At 50.0% G+C, this 21,598-nt stretch overlaps 1 protein-coding gene across 8 annotated transcripts in view; it reads right to left on the bottom strand.

Annotated features, from left to right (window-relative positions):
- The window catches only part of LOC120901806 (ecdysone-induced protein 75B, isoforms C/D), a 110,062-nt gene that overhangs the window by 14,202 nt on the left and 74,262 nt on the right, over positions 1–21,598 (bottom strand). For 7 of the 8 annotated variants that reach the window (XM_040310078.1, XM_040310075.1, XM_040310074.1 and 4 more), the window contains one exon: positions 7,173–7,317. In XM_040310078.1, the coding sequence (XP_040166012.1) occupies positions 7,173–7,317 (145 nt within the window). Of the gene's footprint in view, positions 1–7,172; positions 7,318–7,464; positions 9,221–21,598 lie in introns of those variants that run through there. The other variant, XM_040310080.1, reaches the window with a different exon arrangement.

Genomic DNA, 21,598 nt, shown 5'->3' with positions numbered 1-21,598 from the left:
ACTAACGAACGGAAACACTTCCCAAGGTTTCGCTCTTAATCCTGTACTCATACTCATTGAGAGCTATTTTTGCGTCAAATTATCCCATAAATTTCATCATACAAAGATCTGGAACCCGTCAGGCAATCCCGAATCTCCAAGTTGCTCTTCTTTTTTCTGTTTTCGTACCCCAAAAACTTCCATCCAGAACGCAGTTGGATATCATCACACGCACACACACACACAATTGGAGCCGCCGCCTGTTGGTTGTCCTTGACTCGTGATAACCTTGGTTCACCCTCGCTTCGCATTTAGCATCGGACTCTCTCTCTCTCTCTCTCTCTATCATTTGCCCATCCGTTCTATTTCGTTCTTTTCAATTCGTTCTCTTTCATTCTGCTCCAAAATCATCCGCGCTCCAAGCTCTTCTTGTGAACGGTCAGTGAGTGAGTGAGTGAGAGCTGCAGCGAGCGCGCCACTCACACCAGCAGATCACACAGCACTCATCAGCGGAAAAGCTCGCGCGTAAAACGGAGTACCGAAAGCTTGCGTGTAGAGGGCGCCGCTGTCGCCGTGCTTTACACAACAGTGGGTGCAATAAAAGTGTGCTTTTGGGAGGGAAAATTATTAGCAAGAACTTTAAATATTAAAATAAGTAAAAAAAAGATTGATTTATGACAACTCAAGTCTTTTATTCACTTCACAACCCTTTAAAGAAGCCTTTTTGCTGATGGGCACTGGACTCACACTGCGCATAGGCGATAGAAAACCCGCTACAGTTCATCGACACATACACTGGCGGTCGGTCATGAGTGGGAGTCGGTTCTGAACGCGGGTTCAACGACATTCTAACAACATTTTCTTCTTCTACGGGGGGTTTCCCAACAACTCAACACACTTCCCCCAAAAAGGTCGGTGACTTTCAGTTGGCCGATAACGATGTAATCGACCTCAAAATGTGTGTGGGGCTTAGCTTTTTTTTTTTGCTGTTGTATTTCGGTCGAGATTTGATTGCTCCGATGAAGCAATGGAGTGAAAGAGGGATGGAAGGACCAGTAATTAAGCGCCACCACGATGATGATGTGTGGGGGGCTTGAGTTGGTGCCACGGGCTGGTCCTTCTAATGGGCAAGCAAACATTTCCAATGCATATGGCTCACGTAAAATATGCATAAAACGGCCGTCCGCTAATGAACTTTGACACACATACGAGCAGTTATTCATGGACGGAAGCGAACGTTGCTAGATGTCATTGACTCGTAGATTTTGCTTCCCTCAAACCTCGCTTTTGCCATCTCGCAGTTCAATCGCAATCACAGCCACACAGCACAGTTACCCCTAAATGTAGGCACGGAAAAGGGAAATTTGCATTCGGCTCGGTCGGCTCCATCCCCGTACATCGTACATCATCATCCGTTTAGTGTTTTTTCCGACTCTCTCTGTTTCGAAGTCACACAGTCACAGTGAAGGTAAGATATGCTCGTTGCTGCTCTTGCTGTATTTGCGCTCCTCTCCAAACGGGCGACTTCTTTGAGCGCGCATTTAAAGTGTACACACGTCGGGCACTGGTTCATTGACCGGGCCCGCCGCACATCGGGTTACAAATCGTAAAATGACCTACTTCTTCGGTGTAGGGAGGGAAGAGTCACCCCGTTGGTGGAGTGGGATGAGCTAAAAACAGGGCGATAAATCAACGCGCGAGTTACGTTACCCACCACTTTCAGTTTCGGCTCGGTGTGCACTTACTTTTGACAATAGTAAGTTAATAAAAGTGAGATTTAGCATATCATAAAATGCTATTTACAGTTGTAAAGCATGAAATAAAATGTTGATATACGATAATAACAACAAATTTAGCCAAAATAAAACACAAAACTACTTACTAAGCTGCTTAGTAAGCACGGGGTGACGCTTCGATCACACATGCTTGCTTACCACCTTCAGTAAGTGAAAGTATTTCCCTCGTCAAATAGTGCCGCCGCCATTGGGGTGAAAGATAGCGAGCATTTGGTCTCTTTCCATCGCTCACCATCGGAGATCGGCTTACAGCAAGTAAAAGTTTCACTTCCTGCTTCGTGCCAAGAGAGACAGAGAGAGAGACATGCTGACATGTTTCACACATTTTGCACGCACGGATGGCTTCCCTGCGCCTTCGCGACACATCAGGGTGATGAGGGCGAGGAAAGGAAGATGTGACGATCGCAGGAGAAAAGGGAAAGTGAAATCGTGTTGGCTCCGTGTTGGACCCCCTCCCCCCCCGTCTAGGCAGGAGGCGAGGAGAGGAGAGGTGTGATAGACTTGTACACACCTTTTGCATGATGATCGATGATCGGTCATCTGGGCGCCTCTTTGTATGCTGAGGTTTTATATAAGTTTGAGCCATTGCCCTATTATTCAGACAGCCTCTCAAACAGCCCCAGCAACATTGTGCCCCTAGAGAGACTCAAGAGTTGCAAGAAAGAAAAAAAGAAGACAATTTAAACATAAATCACCTATTTGCTCAGTTGCAAAAACACAAAACGTGCCCCGCGCGCCTCATCATCACAAAATGGGTCATGATTTCCTTGTGTTTTCTTCCGAATGTGCAAAAAACCAAGCACACACAGAGGTCTGAGTGAGACACACTTTGCATTGACTCATAAGCGCGGCTCTTTCTCTCTCTCTCTCTCTCGTCTGTGTGTTCATTAGCTTATGCAGAGCTCGGCACACGCGACAACGATGACGATTGCTCAAGCATTGCCACCACCCTGTAACCCCCCATCCCACCACCCACCACCCTGTTCACACAAGACAAACCATGCACAAGCGGAGAAGAGCAGTGTGCTGCTCCAGATTATCGGTCCCAAACCAACACAGACCCCCCACCCCACAAAAGGGAGAGAAAGGGCACGGCGGACAGATGCGCGAAAAGAGCTGGGGGGAGGGAGGGCTGGCCCGAGACTCTTATGCCCGAGGACAACGACCATGCAACCTAATTTTTTAGTCCAGCCGCGCGAGATGAACGGCACGAAGTGGCGGGGAGAGAGGAAGGGCAAAACGGCGGCCACCCTCCTCCTCCCTCCCATGTGCAACACAAAAGGCGCAAATCCACGCAAAGGAGGAGGAAGCTGGAGGGTTGCGACGAGCGGATCGCGGGCAGGGGGTTCGTCGTCTACCATACTGTTGCTGTCGCGCTGCTACCCATTTGCTTTGTGTGGTTGGCTGCCGCTGCCGCTGCTGCTCGGCCAGTTCGCATGAATTGTAAAACAAGTGAACGACCTGCATGACCGAAATAAGAGTCAACGACCCCCTGGGCGACGACGACGAGCAGCCAATGGTCGTGAGCGCGTGTGAGAGGGAAAGGTTCACCCCGATCGCTCGCTCTCTCTCTCTCGCTTGCTCGCTCAATCGCTCTGTCACGCATCACAAAGAGGCAAATGGAGAGTTTGAGGAGGGTCGTATAAAGGGGGTAGTTTTGGGGCGATACAGGCGAGAGAGAGAGAGAGGGTGAAAAAGCCTTGAAACTCGCATGAACTAATCCCCCCAACTGCTCGAGCGGTTTGTGCTCGCTCGAATGAATTGCTCCATGAACTTCGCGATCATCGCTTGCTGTGTGTGTGGCGAAGGGTGGAATGAACATTGAAAAATGAACAGACAGTGGGATTTTATGAATAGTGGAAACATTTTGCATACTTTTTGCATAATTATAGGTTGATTTTGAATATTCTAAAATTGTTCTTAATCTATTTTTACACAAAATCAGTCAATTTTCTTCTTGGAAAGAACAGTAAACCTCCAACTTTGCGACACCAGCACATTCTAATTTGAATGCATTTGCACTGTGTGTGTGTGTGTGCGCGCGCTAGGGTTGATGGTTGTGTGCGTCGTCCGGTCGGCTCTAATCTGATCGCGATCGCCACGATTCGGGAAGCAGCACCAACACAGCAGCAAAAACACACACTCAAATGGAGCGCAGCAAGCACCACGGCTGGCGATTGGAGTAAAAATAGAAAAGCGAAAGTTTCTCACCCGAAACCCCCGTGCGTGTTACGCGGCAAAACGGGCCGAGGAGCGTGCATTTGTGAGGTGTGCGTGAGACGAATTAGCACACGGGAATCCGTTTCGGGCACGTTTCAATTCCCAGCCCAGGCTGCAGACACACACTAAACGCGCATACATTGGTTCCACCACAACAAGGTGTTCGGGAGGTTTGATTGAAATTCCCAGCGAGTGTGTGGAGCGCAGCGGATGCGTCCGACGGCGAAAACGAATTCAATGCGCGATTACGAAACACATAATTCATTCGGCGTCTCGCTGGGGGATGGCTGGACGGATGGAAAGGAAAAGGAAGCGATTTCGCCAGCCAACTCGCATACTCAATAGGGAGGGGGATGAAAAGGGGGACACAGATAACAAGTACACATGTGCCTTTGCTGCCGGGCTCTATAAAAAGCTCCGACCAACATCATACCCATCAATCTTCCTCTCAGATTAACTCAACCCAATAAAGCGAGATTGTAAAAAATACTACTAAATTAATGGCATAAAAAAGCGCGCACACACACACACACACCCTCCAGTGCCGGAAGGTGATAATGAGACCGAGGAGTCAAGCACATCAAGCCGTTGGAGAGAAAGTGAAACTTGGCAACACTTCTGCAGCTCTCCCGCCGCCGCCCGAAAAGCAAAGCAAAAAAACCTTCGCCGCCAGAGCTCGATCTCCTCGACCCAGTAAAACGCCTCGAGCAGCGGGCGCGTGTGCGTAGAAATAGGGGTTGCAAGAGAGCAGCGGAGGGAAGGGGAGGAGAGAGAGCGAAGGGGTATTGGTCGGGGGCAGCTTGGTCCGGGGTGAATGCACTCCGATTTGGAACGGAGGTCGTTCGACGAGCGAGTGGAAATGATTGCGCTCCACCGAAGGTAAGAAAGAGAGCGAGAGCGTGTAAGGGGTGGGGATTTTGCTAGCAGAGCGAAGGCACAAACAACCTACGGCCTACTAAGCTGCGTACTAAGGGTGGCTACAGTATGTGAAAAAGAGAGAGAAAGAGCGAAAGAGCCGATTGGAACGGAAGAAACGCTCCAAACGATGGATGAACGAGCGCAACGAAACGAATTTACCTTGAAATGGTGCGAGCGAGCACGTCCATTACTGTACCCTCGTACTGCTGAGCACTTGCGCGCTCTTTCTGGCCCACAAAGCAACCCTCCCCAAAATGAACCAAAATGAACGTTGGATCTTGTGGTGGAGCATCGAAATGGCTAGCAAAGAGCGGCAGTGAGAGAGTGCGCGAGTGTGGGGAAGGCGGGAGTAACAAACTAGGCCGTCGTTTCAACCCCCCTCTCTCTCTCACTCTCTCTCTCGCTGCTTCTCAAAACCTACCCTTTTGCAGCCGTTCTCTCTGTCGCGCAACAACAGGCGAGAAACCCCCTACCAACCGCGCGGCTTGACTGTCACAACACATGCGAGCGAGACACATCATCGGTCGCTCCGTCTCACTCTCGCTCCCGCTCTGATGGAACGGTTCGAGCAAGAGCGCTCGCGGGACGGTGGGGGAAGTTTATTTTTCTGACCTAAATAAAGTTCAAAATGATTATGGCCCAGTTAGACGGTCGTTGAACTCGGGCGCGCGATGGCCTCGCTCGGTTCGGCTCTCCTTTGCGCGACGGGGTGAGTGAGCAAGAGAGATACCAGCCAAAGAGGGGGGTTTTGCGAGAGTAAGCGAGATAGCCAACACGACGGTGGCGCGCGTTTTCGCTTTCGGTCTATGACGTGATACGTTCGTCGCTTGGTCGGTCCGGGTGTCCCTTCCCTGGGGTTGTCCGCGACTGTTGCGCGCATGCGACACGAAATGCACAGGGTGGTGGGGGGGGAGGTGGAGGTAGAGAGGTTCATACAAAAAACTGTATGCGAAGGTATTTTTTGCAACCCCTTTTGCTCGGTATGTGTGTGTCTCTCTCTCTCTCTTTTTGTCGTTCGGTGTGCATCTCGTTCCGTTCACAGGCGCGCACAGCAGTTGCAACAACCGTTTGGCCCTGAGCTTTATACACAGTCGACTCCCATGCCCTCCCCTCCCCCCTTCCTTCCAGCTTGTTGCTTGTGGTGGCCCTGTGTCCCTTTGGCCCTTCTCTTTGGGCGCGCTCGGGCAGTGTGAGGATGATTTGTGCTTCGTTTCACAAGACGTTTCGCTACGCAACTGAGCGCTAAATACAAAGTGTAATCTCCCATTTTTTGAACATTCTGACCTTCTACCCCTTTATTGAGATCGTTTCTTGTTTGCAGAGTGTTGCGCCGTTGACCTCCCAGCTCGCCACATTTCCAAACAAAACGCACACCTCAAAAGCCCGCAGCCTTGAAGTCTGGAACGTGCGCGGCCTGGTCTGTGGCGCCACACTCCCTTCTTTCCCAAACTGGAGCAGCCCCAGTTGGCTAATCGTTACACATCTTTTCACATCACCTCACCTGCTGCCGCCACCGTCTAAACCTCCAAAACCAACACCCCCGAGCGCCCGAGATAACACACAAATCCACAAACCCAAATTATCTCCGAAGGCCAACGCGAGAGCGAATTTTTTGGAGCTCCGAAACATCTCCATCAATGACACAGACACACACGTACACCCGCCGAAAAGTGGACCACTGACCGAAGATTGCTGTGTCCTTCACACCCAAAAATTCGGACACGGCACGGCGGAGCAGCAGCAGCGTCCATGACAGCCATGTGCAACACAAACACACACACACACACACACACCATCCATTTCGATCTTCTGCCCATTCGCTTTTCGGGTTTTCGTGGGCAATATTATTATTTTCGATGGTAGTTTTAATGTTCGACCTTCGCGTGCGGAGACGAGCTTTTTCGGAACCCGCGGAGGGTCGTCCAACATGCGATCGCTTCCAGTTGGAGCGAGAGCGCGTTTAGAGAGAGCGCAAAAGGAAGGACAAACCCCCATGGTGGTGGTGGTGGTGGTGGTGGTTAGATGGATTAGGTTTGGGGTTCAAGGCAGTCTTCTACACAGTAGTGGCGGACATTGTTGTCGCTCGGATGGTTCGATGGTCGTTAAAGAGTGCAATTTATGATCATAATATCTCCTCCTCTCGATCGAATTAGCTAATTGAAATGTCCCTCACCGTTGCAAACGAGCTTTAGAGAAACCAGTCAATCCAAGCGTTGTTTTGTAAAAGGAGAAAAAAGGGATAGAGAAAAGGTCACTTACCGTCACGACTCATGCCGACGGCGATGCACTTCTTCAATCGGCAGTACTGGCAGCGGTTGCGGTTTATTCGCAGTATGCTGCACTGCTGATTTTTCGTGCACGGTCGGTACTGGATCTTCTGCTGTATCGACCGCCGGAAGAAACCCTGGCAACACAAAGAGAGAGAGAGGGAGAGAGAGAGAGATTGTTAGTGAAGTGTTTCAACGATTTGCTTTGATGATGATGATTCCTAAAGCATGAAAAGCAAACAAAAAAGAAATTGTGATCGCCCTCCTCCTTCTCCTAAACGTACGTGATCTTCGCAGAGATTCTCCTCAAACTGCTGGCAGAGATCGTTGATGAGATGGTCGGACGAGGAGCAGGTGCAGCCGCCGGTGGACAGTCCACTGCTACTGTTGCTGCTGCTGCTGCTCTCGTCCCCGCTGCTGTGCGGTTCGGGCGAGGCCGCCGACGACAGGGACGACTCCCGGCTGCGGCAGGAGCTGTTACCGCTGCTGCTGCACGTGCTGCTGCTGCGCGCCTTTTTGCTCGCCAACCGTGCCTCCAGCTCCTGCTCATACTCTTCCTCATCCTCCTCGCACCCTGCCTCGATCGCTTCGTCCTCTTCCATGGCGATCGGCGCATCCGATCCGTCCTTCGTCTGCTGCTGCTCTCCGCTGCTCTTCTCGATGGCACAAATGACTACACGCTGGTGCTCCTGCTGGACAAGTTGCTGTTGCTCCTCTAACCGAGGGGCGGCAGCCAGCACTACCACCGATGCCGGTGGCACTTCCTCCCGCTGCTTCACACTGCCCTGGGCGGTCAACCACTCTTTGGCGATCGTTGTCTTTTTCCACGGGCAGAAATCAATCTTGGGCGTCACGGCCACCACCGGTGGGACGGTGGTAGTTGTGGTGGTGGTGGGCGGTGGTGGTGCGACGGTTGACTTGGCCGCATTGAGTGGTGCGGACTCGAGGATTCTCACCAGCGCGCTGTGGCTCGTTTTCAGACTTTTGGGCGCTTCCGCCAATTGCTGAGGTAGTGATGAAGGGGGAGGTGGAGGAGGTGATACGGGGGCGGCACCCTGCCGCACGATCACGACCGTACCGGACGGTGCCATCGTTTGCGAGCTTTGTCCTTGTTGCTGCTGCTGGGCGGCTGCTGTTTGTTGCTGCTGCTGGACGGCGCTGCATCCCATTTTTCCACTCGCTAAACGCTTTACGCCCTTGCTTTCCCACTAACTTCACTGAAAATTGCACTTTCACAAGTACACAAACACACGCTTTGATACACACACACACGCACGCACACTATAAACGCGTTAGAACTTGTAATCCTATAAGATTTTTCCGTTCCGTTGTTACCGCCGACCGATGGGTGCGCCTGGTGTTTTGTAGAATTTAGCGTGAATTTTCCATCTTTGAGCTGTTGCGGCTGCTGCTACTGCTGCTGTTGGTGGTGGAAGCGGACAGTGTGATCCTTCCAGGACGGTACCGCACACGCTACACATACACCCACAAACACACTCACTTAAATGCACTTCCCTGCAGCTCGCTGCACACTTTTTGCTGCAATCTATTTTTTTGGGAATGTTTTTCCTCGCCACAACGAAACGAAACACACGCACTTTCTTCTCAATCTCTCGGGCGGCACGTCACTCTATATCCTGAGCTGCCTGCTGTGGCGGCACAAACTTTGCATTCCTTTTCTTTTGCGGTGGTTTGCCACACTTTTTCACACTTTTTACTCCAGTCGAAGGCTTCAAGACACACACACAGCCAAAGCGCTTCTGCCCTCTTGTGTGCACTTGTTTCCGGGGAAACGTGGTTGTGCACTCTTCTGGAAGGAAAAACTCCGACAAAATGTATCGAAGTGTTTTTTTTTAAAACACGTTTTTCCCCCGATTTCGCAACCTTTGTTATCTGTTTTCCGCGCGCGCAATTATTTTACTTTTTCCTGCACTCGAACTAACACCCAAATGAGCGCCAAACGAATCAAAAACCCGCGGCGACGAGCGGCGACGAGAGCGATATACAGAGCGAACGATGCTTTCGCAGGCGCGTCCAGTTTGCGAATGAATGCCAACGGTTCGTCGCCGTGCGTCAACCGTCCCCGCTTGAACGGATGAACACACCGAACAGCAGCAGCAGCAGCGCGGCGGTGTGTAGAGCGGTAACTGATTCGGTAATCGTGCCGCTGTGAGTGTGAGAGAGCGAGCTAGACTAGGTTCACTCTCTCTCACTCTCTCTCTCGCCAACACGCTCGCACACTGCACACACTACAGTCCCCGTTATTTTTGCCTCAGCTGCTGCTCCTTGCAAACCCCAAAAGGGACCGCGCGACTGCACAGGCACCTCAGTTCAACGACCTGTCATTGCCGATGGCCTCCCCCACCACCAACGCACTCCCTACTCCCCCTTCTTCACTGACAATTCACGCGGCGTTCATTCGCCATCGCTGTGTTGCAATCGGCGGCGTGAACGCTTCGGGAGCGAAAATGAACACGCACCACGAGCACGGGTTTGGTGGTACGTGACGTGCGGCACACGCTGGTAGGTTCGGTGGGTGGGTGTGTGGAATGAGACACCAATCCCCCTAACTCCCACCCCCTTCTACACGCTGTCTTATGGCGGCGTCGGCTGAGGGTGGCCGTGTTGGTTTCGTGACCCACTTTTTGGTCATCCACCCCGAAAAACACAGAGCGGCGACGGGGCCACCGAGAGCTCGAGCTCGCACACGCAGCAGCAGCAGCGAACGGAAAACAAGGCCCATGGGTTTTGCTCTCTGTGTGTGCGTGAAAGAGCGAGAGAGAGAGCGTGTGCGTGTGGGCAAGAAAGGGATGAAGGAACAAGGGTTCATATAACGCGCGTACGGAGGGACACGTAAAATCGGTGCTTCGCGTAGTACTACGAAACTGCCCCGGCCGTCCATTGTATATCAAAAGGGGTGCCCCCCCCCCCCGGCGCTACAAACAGAGGGCCACCTTTTCTTCCCTCTCTTTCGGCTGAATCTCGGCACAAGCGACCAACCCCTTTTGCGGGAAGGAGAGCGCACGAGCCGTCTTTTTTTTGCATTTGGAAGCATTTTTTACACCTTTTCCACCGCATCCCACTTCCCGGAGGATCTACACACACGTTGGACAGGGTTTTTTGTACCTTCTCTTCTTTCTTTTCCTTCCACAGCACCGCACAGAAAAGACGGTGCTGGTGGTGGTGATGGTGGAAGCCGCGTAGTCATCGTCTTGCTGCCGCTTTTGTGAGGAAAGAAAGTGAGAGGAATTTGTGAAGCGAGGCCAATTATGATGAGTCGTCGGGGCGAGTGCGCCCGGTCGGGGAAAGGGGCAAAATTGGCGAACGGATAAAATTGCGTACGATTTTCAGCCACCCAACCCACAACATAAACCCCTTTTTCGGGGTTCAAGCACTGGGGGTGATGGGAGAGGATCTTGTTACGTTTTGCGAGGGGTGGTGCTGGTGGTGGTTTATTGTTCGAGCGTGAGGGTAAAGGAAATCGTGAGAAAAAACAGCCCCATCTTTCAGCATTCCTCAAAATGTGTATCGAAATTTGACCGTCGGATGAAAGTTCGGGTGGGAAAAATGTTGACCAAAAGGTTCGCCGCTTCCTGTCACTTTTTCTCTCCACGTGTGTGTGTGGAGGGGGAAAGTGTGGCAGAGCAGAGTGAAGCCATGCAGGCAGATAAGCACCGGGAGGGAGGGTTCGAAGGGGTACACGGTGTGAATCATTCTGTTTTGGGTCAGCAAAAAGGTGCAAAATATAAAAAATCGAACAATAACCTTTCAAGCGCCAATGATAATGGATGAATCAGGGTGCCATTTTTGTTTGTTTTGAGAGCCTTTTTTGTTGTTGTGGAGGTGCGCTGAAGCCCATGATTCAGCGCCTTTCTTGAGAAAGAAAGGACTTGTGCCGAAACAAACCACACATCGGTGACGCACTCGCACAGGTATTGGTCCCATTTCCTGTTCGATATTTATTCGCACACACAGCTGGAGCTGTCTCTGTTTTTGAGTGCACATTTATTGTATATTTATAAAGTGTCTTGTGTGTTGTGATGTTCGGTGCCTTTGCTTTAACAAAACCATCCTAACGCTAGACGCCGTTGTGTTGTTGCGCACATTGCTCTAAATACATAGGCGATTGTAAATCGCGCTTTTAGCCCTTTTTGTCTTTGCGCAATCGGCGCGCACACACACAGCAGCAGACTAATCGAGGTAGGCCGTGGTGTAAACAATCAAGAAGCTGTGGCGCTCGCATCGGCGACACAAGAAGTCGCCCCGCAGATGATCTGTTGCAAAACAAAAACAAAAAGAGGAAGAAGAGTGGCAATCGAAGTGGACAACACAACACACGCGCGCGAACTCTCCACCCCTTTCGCTTCGTTTTGTGTCGGGTTGCGGTCAGTGGCCTCTGCAGAGAACCTCGGCATACAGGCACACACAGGCGGGCACGAAAAAGCCGACCACCCGACGATGACGACGACGACGTCACCGGATTCACCGTAAGCGAACGGCGCGCGATAGAAGAGCTCGCAAAAGTTCATTGGCCTTCCCCGAGAGTGGTTGTTCTTCAAGAGACCTGACACGGTACTGGCCGGCATGGGTGACGGCGACCCAGAGAAAGAGAGAGAGCGCGCGGGAGGTGACCTGAAACGAGAATGAACGCTCGCCCCTCCCCATCGGAAGGGGGTTCGTCGTCTCGCACACCTTTCTGTGTGCGGCTCATGCACGAGAGCGCGCAAAGCATGTTTCGTTCTGATTCTGTGCATGTGGAGCGGGGTGGAATTTCCGCAAAAAAAGAGGAACAAACTTGGGAATGACTCTGGCAAACCCAGCAAAGGGGAACCTAAAAGGGGAGCAAAGTCTGAGCGTGCTTTATGTCGGTTCGGAATTGACACTGACTCAGATGTTTTTCCTTCTCAAAAAGGAAAAATATAGAAGGGCGCATACTTCCAGAACTTCTGAAGCACGTTGAAGAATTTCAAAGATTTTCGCCCTTTTTCCCCAAAAAAGTTCTAAATTTGACCTCATTTTGTGCCAACATTTTGGAATGTTCACTTCACAAATTCCCCCCCCCCATGTGTGTCGTATGTTTCTGCATCTGTAGCTTCCCAAGCAGCGGGAGCAGGAGTTCCAGTTCGGCTCCCCCCACGATATATGCGTCACCAACCGGACGGACCCCGGGAACAGGGCGCGAATGAAAGGTGAATGAACGCGCACCTTTCGATACACAAAACCCCCCTCGCTCTCTCTCTCTCTCTCGCACCTCTCCCCTTGCACATCCATCATCGCCATGGTTCTTCAGCGGAGTTGAGGGAGCGCATTTACTCGCCAGACCTGTCGCAGACCTCGGGGGGTGTGTGTGTCGACCGCTGTGACGTCACAGAGCATGCAAGCAGAGGTTCTCCCGGTGTGCGAACGAACGTACGAGAACGAGAGAATGTCCAGACCCGGCGTTGCAAACGCGCGCGCAATTTCCTGGTCCACAGCGACACACACACACACACACACGGCGACAGGGGTTGGTCGAGCGTTTTGCATATTTTACCCTTTCTCTCTCTCTCTCCCTCTTGTGGCTTGGCTTTTCGCTCCACCCGCTCGTTTGCGCTCATCTCCATTCATCCTCCGTCACTAACAATTGTTCTGTGAACCTGAGTGTGTGTGTGAAAGAGAGAGAGGGAGAGCACACACCGAGAGTTCATTGACCGAGTTGGACGCAAAGGGTATGTGTGTGTGTGTGTGTGTATGTATGTGCGAGGAAAAGTCCGATCGTTTGTCTCGCGATCATTTCTTATTCGCTCGGTTCTTCTCTGATCTCCGTTACTTTGCCATGTGCGTGTGCGTGTGTGTTTCTGTGTGACTGTGCACGAGTATATGTCACCCTAGTATGCTCTCAATTCTGAGAATTTTATTGGGAAAAATTGGAACTGCGAGTAGCATATCAAAACGCTCGCTTTGTTGCCCGAACCGCGCGCATATGGAAATCGCCTTGTATCCTTCGGCCCAGCTAGGATCTAAAAACTTGAGCTAGTGAGGAGGGGTGGAGGGAGCGATGTTTAATTAGGTCAACAGTGCACACCAGCCGTGTAAAGCTTCGCGTGTGTGTGTGTATGGGGCGAGGAAACGATGAAAGCAGGGAGGCGAAACAGCAGCGGCAAGAACATAACCGACCGGGAAGGTTAAATGAGTTCGTTAGCAGACCCTTCTACAGAACGGGTGGCCCACTTGCCCACCCGCTAGGTGGTTTTGTGTTCCTTCGTTCGTTCTTTCGCAGGTTCATTGACACTTTCGGTGGGGAGGAGTGCTAGCTCTTGTGGTTACACTCGAACCGGAATGAGGGGTTGGTGGGGCAGCCGCTGAAGTTCTATTGCCATTTGGATGGAACTATTTCAACCTTAGAATTGCTGTTGAAATGTTTCTGTTGTCTTTCTCGATTTCAGGTGTTATAATTATCATCTTTGGTTTTTATCATCTCATACTTTCGCTTGTTTTTTCTGTGTGTTAATGGTTTAGTTTATTATTTTTCTCTTTTGCTACCGTTTTAGACTGACAGATTCTCACTCTTGTTGATTTTTTTTGACGATTTATGTTACTTCTTCTATGAGTTTTATGTTTCACTTTAAATTTTTTATTTTTTTTCTTTTATCATTTTTATACAAATTCTATTTTATTTCTTTGTTTCATAATCAAAATCAACATAATTTTAGTATCGCTTGCTACCATCACGGAACTGAGCTGCATGTACGCAATCATTAATCCAGCTTACAATTCGCGCGCGCACGTCGAGTGCAACCTGAACCTCTCGAGTGCGCGTGCCGGTGTCAAAGGCTATGCCACTACTATCTCACAAAAAAATGGAGAAAGAGGAACTATACGTCGGAAAGAAGGGTGGAAAAAATAGCAAATAGCGGGTTAGAGTTCCGCGCTGGGAGGTCAACGAACTTTTCTCCGAAACTGAAAGAGAGTGTGGCGGTTCCTAACACCCGACCCGCCGTGCGTTGTTGTTGCTGGTTGCTGCTTGCGCAACCACCTCCTGCCCACACACACACACACACACACAGACCTTTCCTTCCGATCGCCCCGTGCAGTTTGTATGAACGATCGTGCACACACAGACACACATTTTTGTCCCGCCATACACGCAAAAACGTGCGCGCGCGCTCGCCCTGCTGCTAGGCTTACATAATTTTTTCTCACCAACTGTGGTACCCACCACCACCACCTTATGCCCTGCCACTGCTTTCACAGCGATCATGATGGGGTGGGGGTGGGGTAGTGCCCGATCGTCTGTTGTCTTTCGTTCCGACTGCGTTGCGCGTTCATGTCCGGGTCCGGGTGTATATGGTCAAAATGTGCACAGTCACACACACACATAAACACACGGCCCTCGAGCAGGACAAGGTGGAATGAGGCCATTTTCGTGCCAACCCCCCCCCCCCTCCCCCCTCTCCTTATGGGGACGTTATGTTAAACTTTACTGTCCGCTTAGATCCTAACGGGGTTGTTGTTTAACTATCTCTCTTGCCTTTCCTGCACACGCACACATCGCGGACTACCTACCTAACACAACATTGGGGGTGGTGTTTTTATGTGCAAAAAACGACAAAAAAAACACACGCTGGTCGGAAAACAAAACACCGCGACCGCTTGAATAATATCAGCCTTTGAAAATCTGCTCCGGGTAAACGGGCGCGCGCGCCCGCCACCATTGTGACAACATCATGTTTTGTGACCCTCCCCCCCCCACCGTTTGCATAATACAGGAAAAGGGGTTTACGTGTGTGCACTGGTGGGTGGCGTTTCAGTACAGTTAGAATTTAGAGTTAGAAGAGGAGAACGAGTGTTGAACAATATTCCGCCGGTTCATTCTGGCTTCCCCAAAAAGGGTGTAATTTTTCACACTTTCGGCAGTAAAGCGTACGGCGCCGGTGCTGGGTCAACGGCCTTTCCGTGTCAGTCATCGGGCGGGTGAATCATGTTTAGCATGAGTCGCCGGGCGGGTTCGCAGGAGTCGGCAAAACTGGTTCGCGGTATTTCGCCAGCTCAGCTGTATCACACAAAAACGGAGGAATTTCAGCAGGCATTCTTCAACGTTACGAGTCAACTTCAGGTCCAACATGAAGAATTTGAGTGTATGGAAGTTAGCGTGAAGGAAAGATTAAGAAGATATTGCTACAGCATCAAAGATTGTTTAAATTGAACGCTTTTTTGTGCATATCAGTACTAGACAGCGAACCCCCCAAACACAGCAGGGCTCAATATCCAAACAAACACACATCAAAATGGTTGTTTACCACAAAAAAACACCTCCTATACAACATACACAAACCGACCAGATACTTTAGTCTTAGGAGACGCACGTGAAGCGCCGACTTGCACGAAAAGAACAGTACGCGAACGACAGAGAGTTCACTGACACACGCACGGACAGGGAGGAGTCCTCCCCTGGTTGGGCAAAATAAAACGCGCGAAAAAAAGGGATAAGCAAGGAAGGGAAACCAATAACGCCTGGAAAGGTTAAAAATGTATGCTACAGCGTTGGCAGCAAACCCCCGAGAAAGGGCGACCGCCATTTATCCGTTAGAAAACGGACACTTTAAAGCGGCAATAAAAAGGGTTGCCACTGTTGTTTGACGTTTGTTCTCATTTCGGGCTGCTGCTGCTGCTAGTGCTAGTCACAGTTTAGTAGTGGGTCTCCTCTCATCCGCGCCCTTTTCTCACCTCTCTCTCTCTGGAAGATGAGGGACGCAAAATCGGTCGCTCTTTGTCTTTGACGGGTCGCGCCACAAGACGCCAGTTGCATTCGTCTGTTTTGTTTGTGCGTGCTGACATTCTTTGCTATTTGAAATTCTATCACACCACTCCTCCCCCCCCCCCGCGTCTGAGCACCCTTCTTTCCCTTGCAGAAGAGCAAATTTGCGTTCGAGAAATTGCTCGACTTTGCTCTGTTAGCATCCACTTTTCCAGACAGATCTCGTTATTATTGTGCTTTATTGTTATTCGGTCGCCGACTCGAACACACATCCTTTGTGTGGATGCATCTCTTTATCTTCTTGATGTGCGGTGGGTGAGAGAGCAAGCAAAAATGGGTCATTTTTGGAGCGAACAGGTTCTTTGGCAGGTTCAATATGATAGGAGCAGACGAGAGATGGGGATTTGTGGAGGATATTCCATTTGGCTGTGGTTCTACCCGGTTGATCCCCTTGGGATGACGGGGATCGCGACCGACAAGCAAATCGGACAAGTCATTGCCCTTCCCATCATTCACCAAGAGAGGAAGAGACAGAGAGAAAGAGAAGACGAGAACGCAAAACTCTCCCGCAGTGGCGATCGAAACCTTTTGCGCATATAAACACCGAGCCCAGCAAGCGTGTCGATCGTGACGAGAAAAGTCGACGAGAGAGAGAGACAGAGAAAGCATGATCCGCGATCGAGAAGTGGGATTTTAGTCCGCCGACCTATAATTACACACTCCAAACGCGGGCCTTTGCCCGTCCGTGTTCCGTTCGCGTCTCGTAAAGGCGAGGAAAACCCGGTTTTGTGCCTGGTAGCGGCGGCGAGTTTTCCTCCCATCCACTTCTTCCACCCCCTTTTGGGAGGGTTTATTTTTGGTCAAAACATGTCCACTCACCAACACAGACACACCAGAAATGGCCGGAGCATAGAGGAAGTGAATGACCGATCTTGCTCCGGCTGCTCAAGCAGAGTCCGCGACGTCATTGCTCCAGCCGCGATCGGACGCCATCATGGTGTTGCTCTCTCTCTCTCTCTTTCGCTTTCTCTCTTTCTCTCTCACTCTCAGGTCTGATAGTTGGTTACGCAAAAATAACTGATTGCCGCAGTGCTTATGATGATCGAGTTGGCATTTCCGCGTGATATCTGCCACCTTTCTTCCTTCACTTTTTCGCGCTCTCTCTCTCACTCTTTCTTTCCTCCTCCTCTCCATCTTCAGCATAAAAATCCTGCTCGTAATATATAATTGAAGACGGAACGGAAACGGTCGATTCGGTAACGAAGAGATGGTGGCGCGCGCAGGTTGACTTGATTCGCGAACGGTCGTCGTCGTCGTCGTCGTTGTGTGGATTATGCAATTGTGTTAAAAAACTACATTACCACCACTACAGCACGAGAAGGAGTGTGAAACTAACCCGCCACCAAACGCTACGATGGTTGAGGTCCATTGACCCCAGGGCGGTTCAAAACAACAACACCCGCAGGGAGGGAGGTTTCCAGCCAAGAAGGAACAAAAATCACACGCACGGGGGGTGACCCGGGGCAGTAATCGCGTCATTTTGTTTATGTGTACACGAATTTTGATTTCTTTTACCTTCTTTACCTTTACCGCGTGCGTTCTTCCCTTTTTCTACATTCGACCGTGCTTGTTTGCATTCTTTCGGTCCCTCACACACATATACACAGTAACAACCCTTTTTCGCGGTTCGTCTCTTGCCCGTGTTCTGCTCCGTTCGTGTTCACGTTCACGTACGTTTTTGTTTTAATTTAGTTGTTTTTGTTTGGAGCATCGTTTGTTTTTCCTTTTTCCTTCTCAACCATTAGAAGTTTATTGAACGCGAAAGAGAGAAGGTGAGCGAGAGAGTGAGAAAGAGCAATCCAAGTAAACATAGTATTGTGTAATTCCTCCCTCTCCTTTCATTTTGGTGGGCGGGGGGTTCATCTCGCATAGCAAGCGGTGGAATCTGTCTCGCTCTCGCTCTCGCTCTGTTTTGGATTTTTGTTTTTGTTTTGATTTTGAAGTTTTGCTTCGCTTCTTCTTCGTATTTGGGGGGGGGGGATTAGGCTCGTTGGGCTTTCTCCTCCCTTTTGGACGCGCACACTAGGGGTAAATGAACGCATTAAGGCCCCGAAAACAAAAAAATTGGGTGGGATTTTCCGGCTCTCCGCTTTGCGCTTCCTTTCAAAACATCTTACGAAACGCGCGTTTGCAATGTGAACCACCCACCCCCATCCCGCCTTTCCTTTTGCTTCCATTTTAGGGTTTTGTTTGTTTCGTTTAGGAACTTTTTTTGTGTGTTTCTTTCTCCCTCTTTCGTTTTAAAGCGTTTTTTTTTCAATCATTTTCGCTGTCGCTCTGTTCACCCTATCTTCTCACCCATCCAAAGGACCGTGGGGAGGGGGGCGAAGGGAAAGATGAAAATCATCGACACTTTCTACCACCGGTGCGCGATGCCGGCCAATCTTTAACTTCCTTCTCTTCCCTTTCGTGCTGCGCGCGTCAGGTGAAAACGGGGGGAGTAGTTACGATGGAAGGGCGGTTTGAAAAGAGCCCACCATCCAGATGGGGGTTGTTGAACTCCGAAATCTGCTCTGCGTGAGTCGTTTGTTATTATCCGCTTGCCAAACAGTGTCGGTTTTACTTGCACTTTTCCCCATTTCCGCGCAAGGCAGTTCCAATTGCTTTCACATTTCCATTTCCTTCTCCCGAAGCGCGCTCGAGTAGTTGCTGCTGCTGCTGCTGGTGAGAGATTTTACGTTCGCAATGGCAGCAATAACATGTAAACAATTTCATCATCAACAGACGAAACAAACAACAACAACAACATTCCGTAACCTCTCTTCGCAGTGTGTGTGTGAATGGATTAGATAATGGATTGACATGTTTTTACTACGCTGCCATTTGCGTTGCGTACAAATGTCAATAACCCTCTGCATGAGAAGGGGGGGAGATGTGGTCCCTCCCTTGAGCTTCCCCTCAAAAAAATAAAAAGCTGGAAAATCCAGCACGATGATTAATGCCAGCAAAGGAGGACGCATTTGTGAGTCATCCAATTCCGAATGGTTCGAAACGACTGGTGAAAACTGGAATGTCCACCTTTTGGATCCTGTTTCCCGTATTGAACACTGAACTTCGCGGTGGGGCCCAGGTAGCAACGGCTGTTCTAGGTGAATCATACTACTGGTGCTCGACATTCGAGGCTTTTGACCCCAACCCGGACAACGGGCGTAAATGCTATGAGGGCTATGAGTATGCAAATGAGCAGCAACAGCAACAACAACACAAACGCAACAAAAAATATGAAAAGAAATTACAAACAAATTCCCCGCTCCCACCCCCCGCACCCCCTTTTGCCACATTAACAGTTAAATGACAGTTACAGTTAGGCCACGCGACGAACCCTCCTTCATCGTGGGTGGGTTAGTGGGAGAACCGCGGACAGGGAAGCGGAATATTATGAAATAGTATTACTTTTCGGCGATGAATTGTTTTTATTCAGCGCTGCACAGTCCGGTGCACACACACACACAAAGTCATTAGGCGTTTTGTGCAAAGCATAATTTAAATTCATCGTGCACACACACACACACCGGGAGCGCACAACAACAAAACGATGACGACCATCGGGTGGGTGGGTGGGTTTGGCAGAGCACAACAAACGCAGCAGCACCGCGGGGCACGTAATAGAACAGTTACGAGTCAATAGCCTTTTTAACGGCGAACGCACGGGTTGCGCGCGCTGTGCCACCCCGCGCATTAGAAGAAAGAAAAAGCACCGTTGAAAGAATGAACACACACGCGGGCGCATTCAAAAGCAAAAGGGAAACAACGATGGTACGCAAAGTGGCAAAAGGGCACGCGTTTGGGGTCGTTGAACATGACGATGAAAGGGGATATTCCAACTACTTGGGGGGAATAAAATCCCAAAAAACCAGCTGGCTGCCCGGACAAGTTGAAGCAGGAATAGGACGGCTTTTTGTTAGATTAATATGATTAATTGATAGTCAAAAATGACTCCCATTCTATGCTAAACGCCATAGTTACTAGTTCTAACACGAACTGTTGCAAAATCTCCCTCCTGTACGCTCCTACGTACACCGAGCGATCTATTCAAGCGAGAGAACACAACTCCCTTGATCTGGTTTTCAATCTCATTCTCTCTCTCTCGCGCGCGCTCATTCTGTGTTCGCTCTATTTGTCTCTGTTGCTAGACGCCACGTGCTTTCTTACCACGTACCATGCGTCTCCATCGGCTTTTACAACAAACTCGTTTATTTCTCATTCTCGCCACTGCTTTCGTGACGCGTTCGTGCGGCGCTGTTGGGGTTGAGATTGCTAAAATGCCAATGCGCAGAACGTCACCGAAACGCGTGTGAGTTTACCTTTCAAGGTAACAGAGCAAGAGCACAAAATGAACACGTTGATTCATTCGGCGTTGTCGAACGTAGTCCAAATAGTCTCTATTTTTTTAGGTTTATTCTTTAAAAATAGCATAAAAATCAACATAATATTTTTGGTATTATTCAAACCCTTTCAATGATTTGTTTATCGCACGAAAGGGTTTAAAGATGCTGCAACACAACCGGTCACGTTTCGGTTGCTGCATCGGACGGCTCTCTCCGGTCGGGCGTAATTTCTAGAAACGACGATCGTCTGAGGCCCTTTCCGTCTGTGTGTGTGTGTGTGTGTGCGCCCCGTTCTCTTCTCGACGCACTTTTCGTCACCATATGGCGGTGGCGGGCGAGCGTTCTTCCATGGGGCAACACACAACGAGCCAGTTGTGTGAGTGGGAGAGAGAGAGGGAATGGTTCCGAGAGCGTGTGCGTGACGAAGAACGAGCAACATGCTACAAACAAGCTGGTCCCCACCCCCCTTTTTGCTTGCGGGTAGCATTGACACATTAACAGAGCAAAGACCTTTGGCGTTCGTTTCTTAGCCGCTCTTAGCTCTCTGTCCTTCTCTCTCTCGTGCGCGCTCTGCGTAGAGTTCGCTTTGTGTTGCGTGGTGCGTGGTGGTGGTGGTACTGCGGGGTGGAATGTTGGTCAACCACCCAGGGCAACCCCAGGCATCAGCAACCACACACACACACGCACGCACACACAAACAGCCAAGTAAGTCAGCTTGAACGCTTCTGCGAGTTGCGTGCGAGTGAGTTGATTTTTTCGCATCGTTTTGCATCCACCCGAATGCAGTTTTTGGCTATTGTGTGTGTACATCTTTGTCTTGACTTCGGGCGGGATGTTCCCTTTACGGTTATAAAATTGTTATAAAATTGTTCATTAAAGACAGCAAATATCTTTCAAAAATAAGGGTGCAAAAGCAAAAACAAACGTTGTCCGCCAAAATGAATACGCTCGAAATGTGTGTAACCGGACAAAAGGGTGACGCATGTGGCACCCCTACCCCCACCCTTCGGTAAGCATTTATCGGTTGGATGGAATTTTCTCGAAACAAGCAACGAACCCACCAAATGCACGCGCGCACAACCAACACACACACTCCTGAAGTCATAAAAAAACAAAATCCCCGCGAAACTGGCCACACAAAAATGGAAGATAACAAAAAGTCGTAAAAAACAAACAAACAAACAATCAATGAGCAAGTATAAACACCATTTTTACGCACAACTTCACTTTACGCGCGGCTCGGCGCTTTACCGTTGTCACCGATTTGTGACGCAATTGTTTGTCATTGTTTAC

The sequence above is a fragment of the Anopheles arabiensis genome, chromosome 3 (genome assembly GCF_016920715.1).
Source record: "Anopheles arabiensis isolate DONGOLA chromosome 3, AaraD3, whole genome shotgun sequence".
Taxonomy (NCBI): Eukaryota; Metazoa; Arthropoda; class Insecta; order Diptera; family Culicidae; genus Anopheles; species Anopheles arabiensis.
Note: the sequence above shows the minus strand (reverse complement) of the source record. Positions and strands in the feature narration are given on the sequence as shown.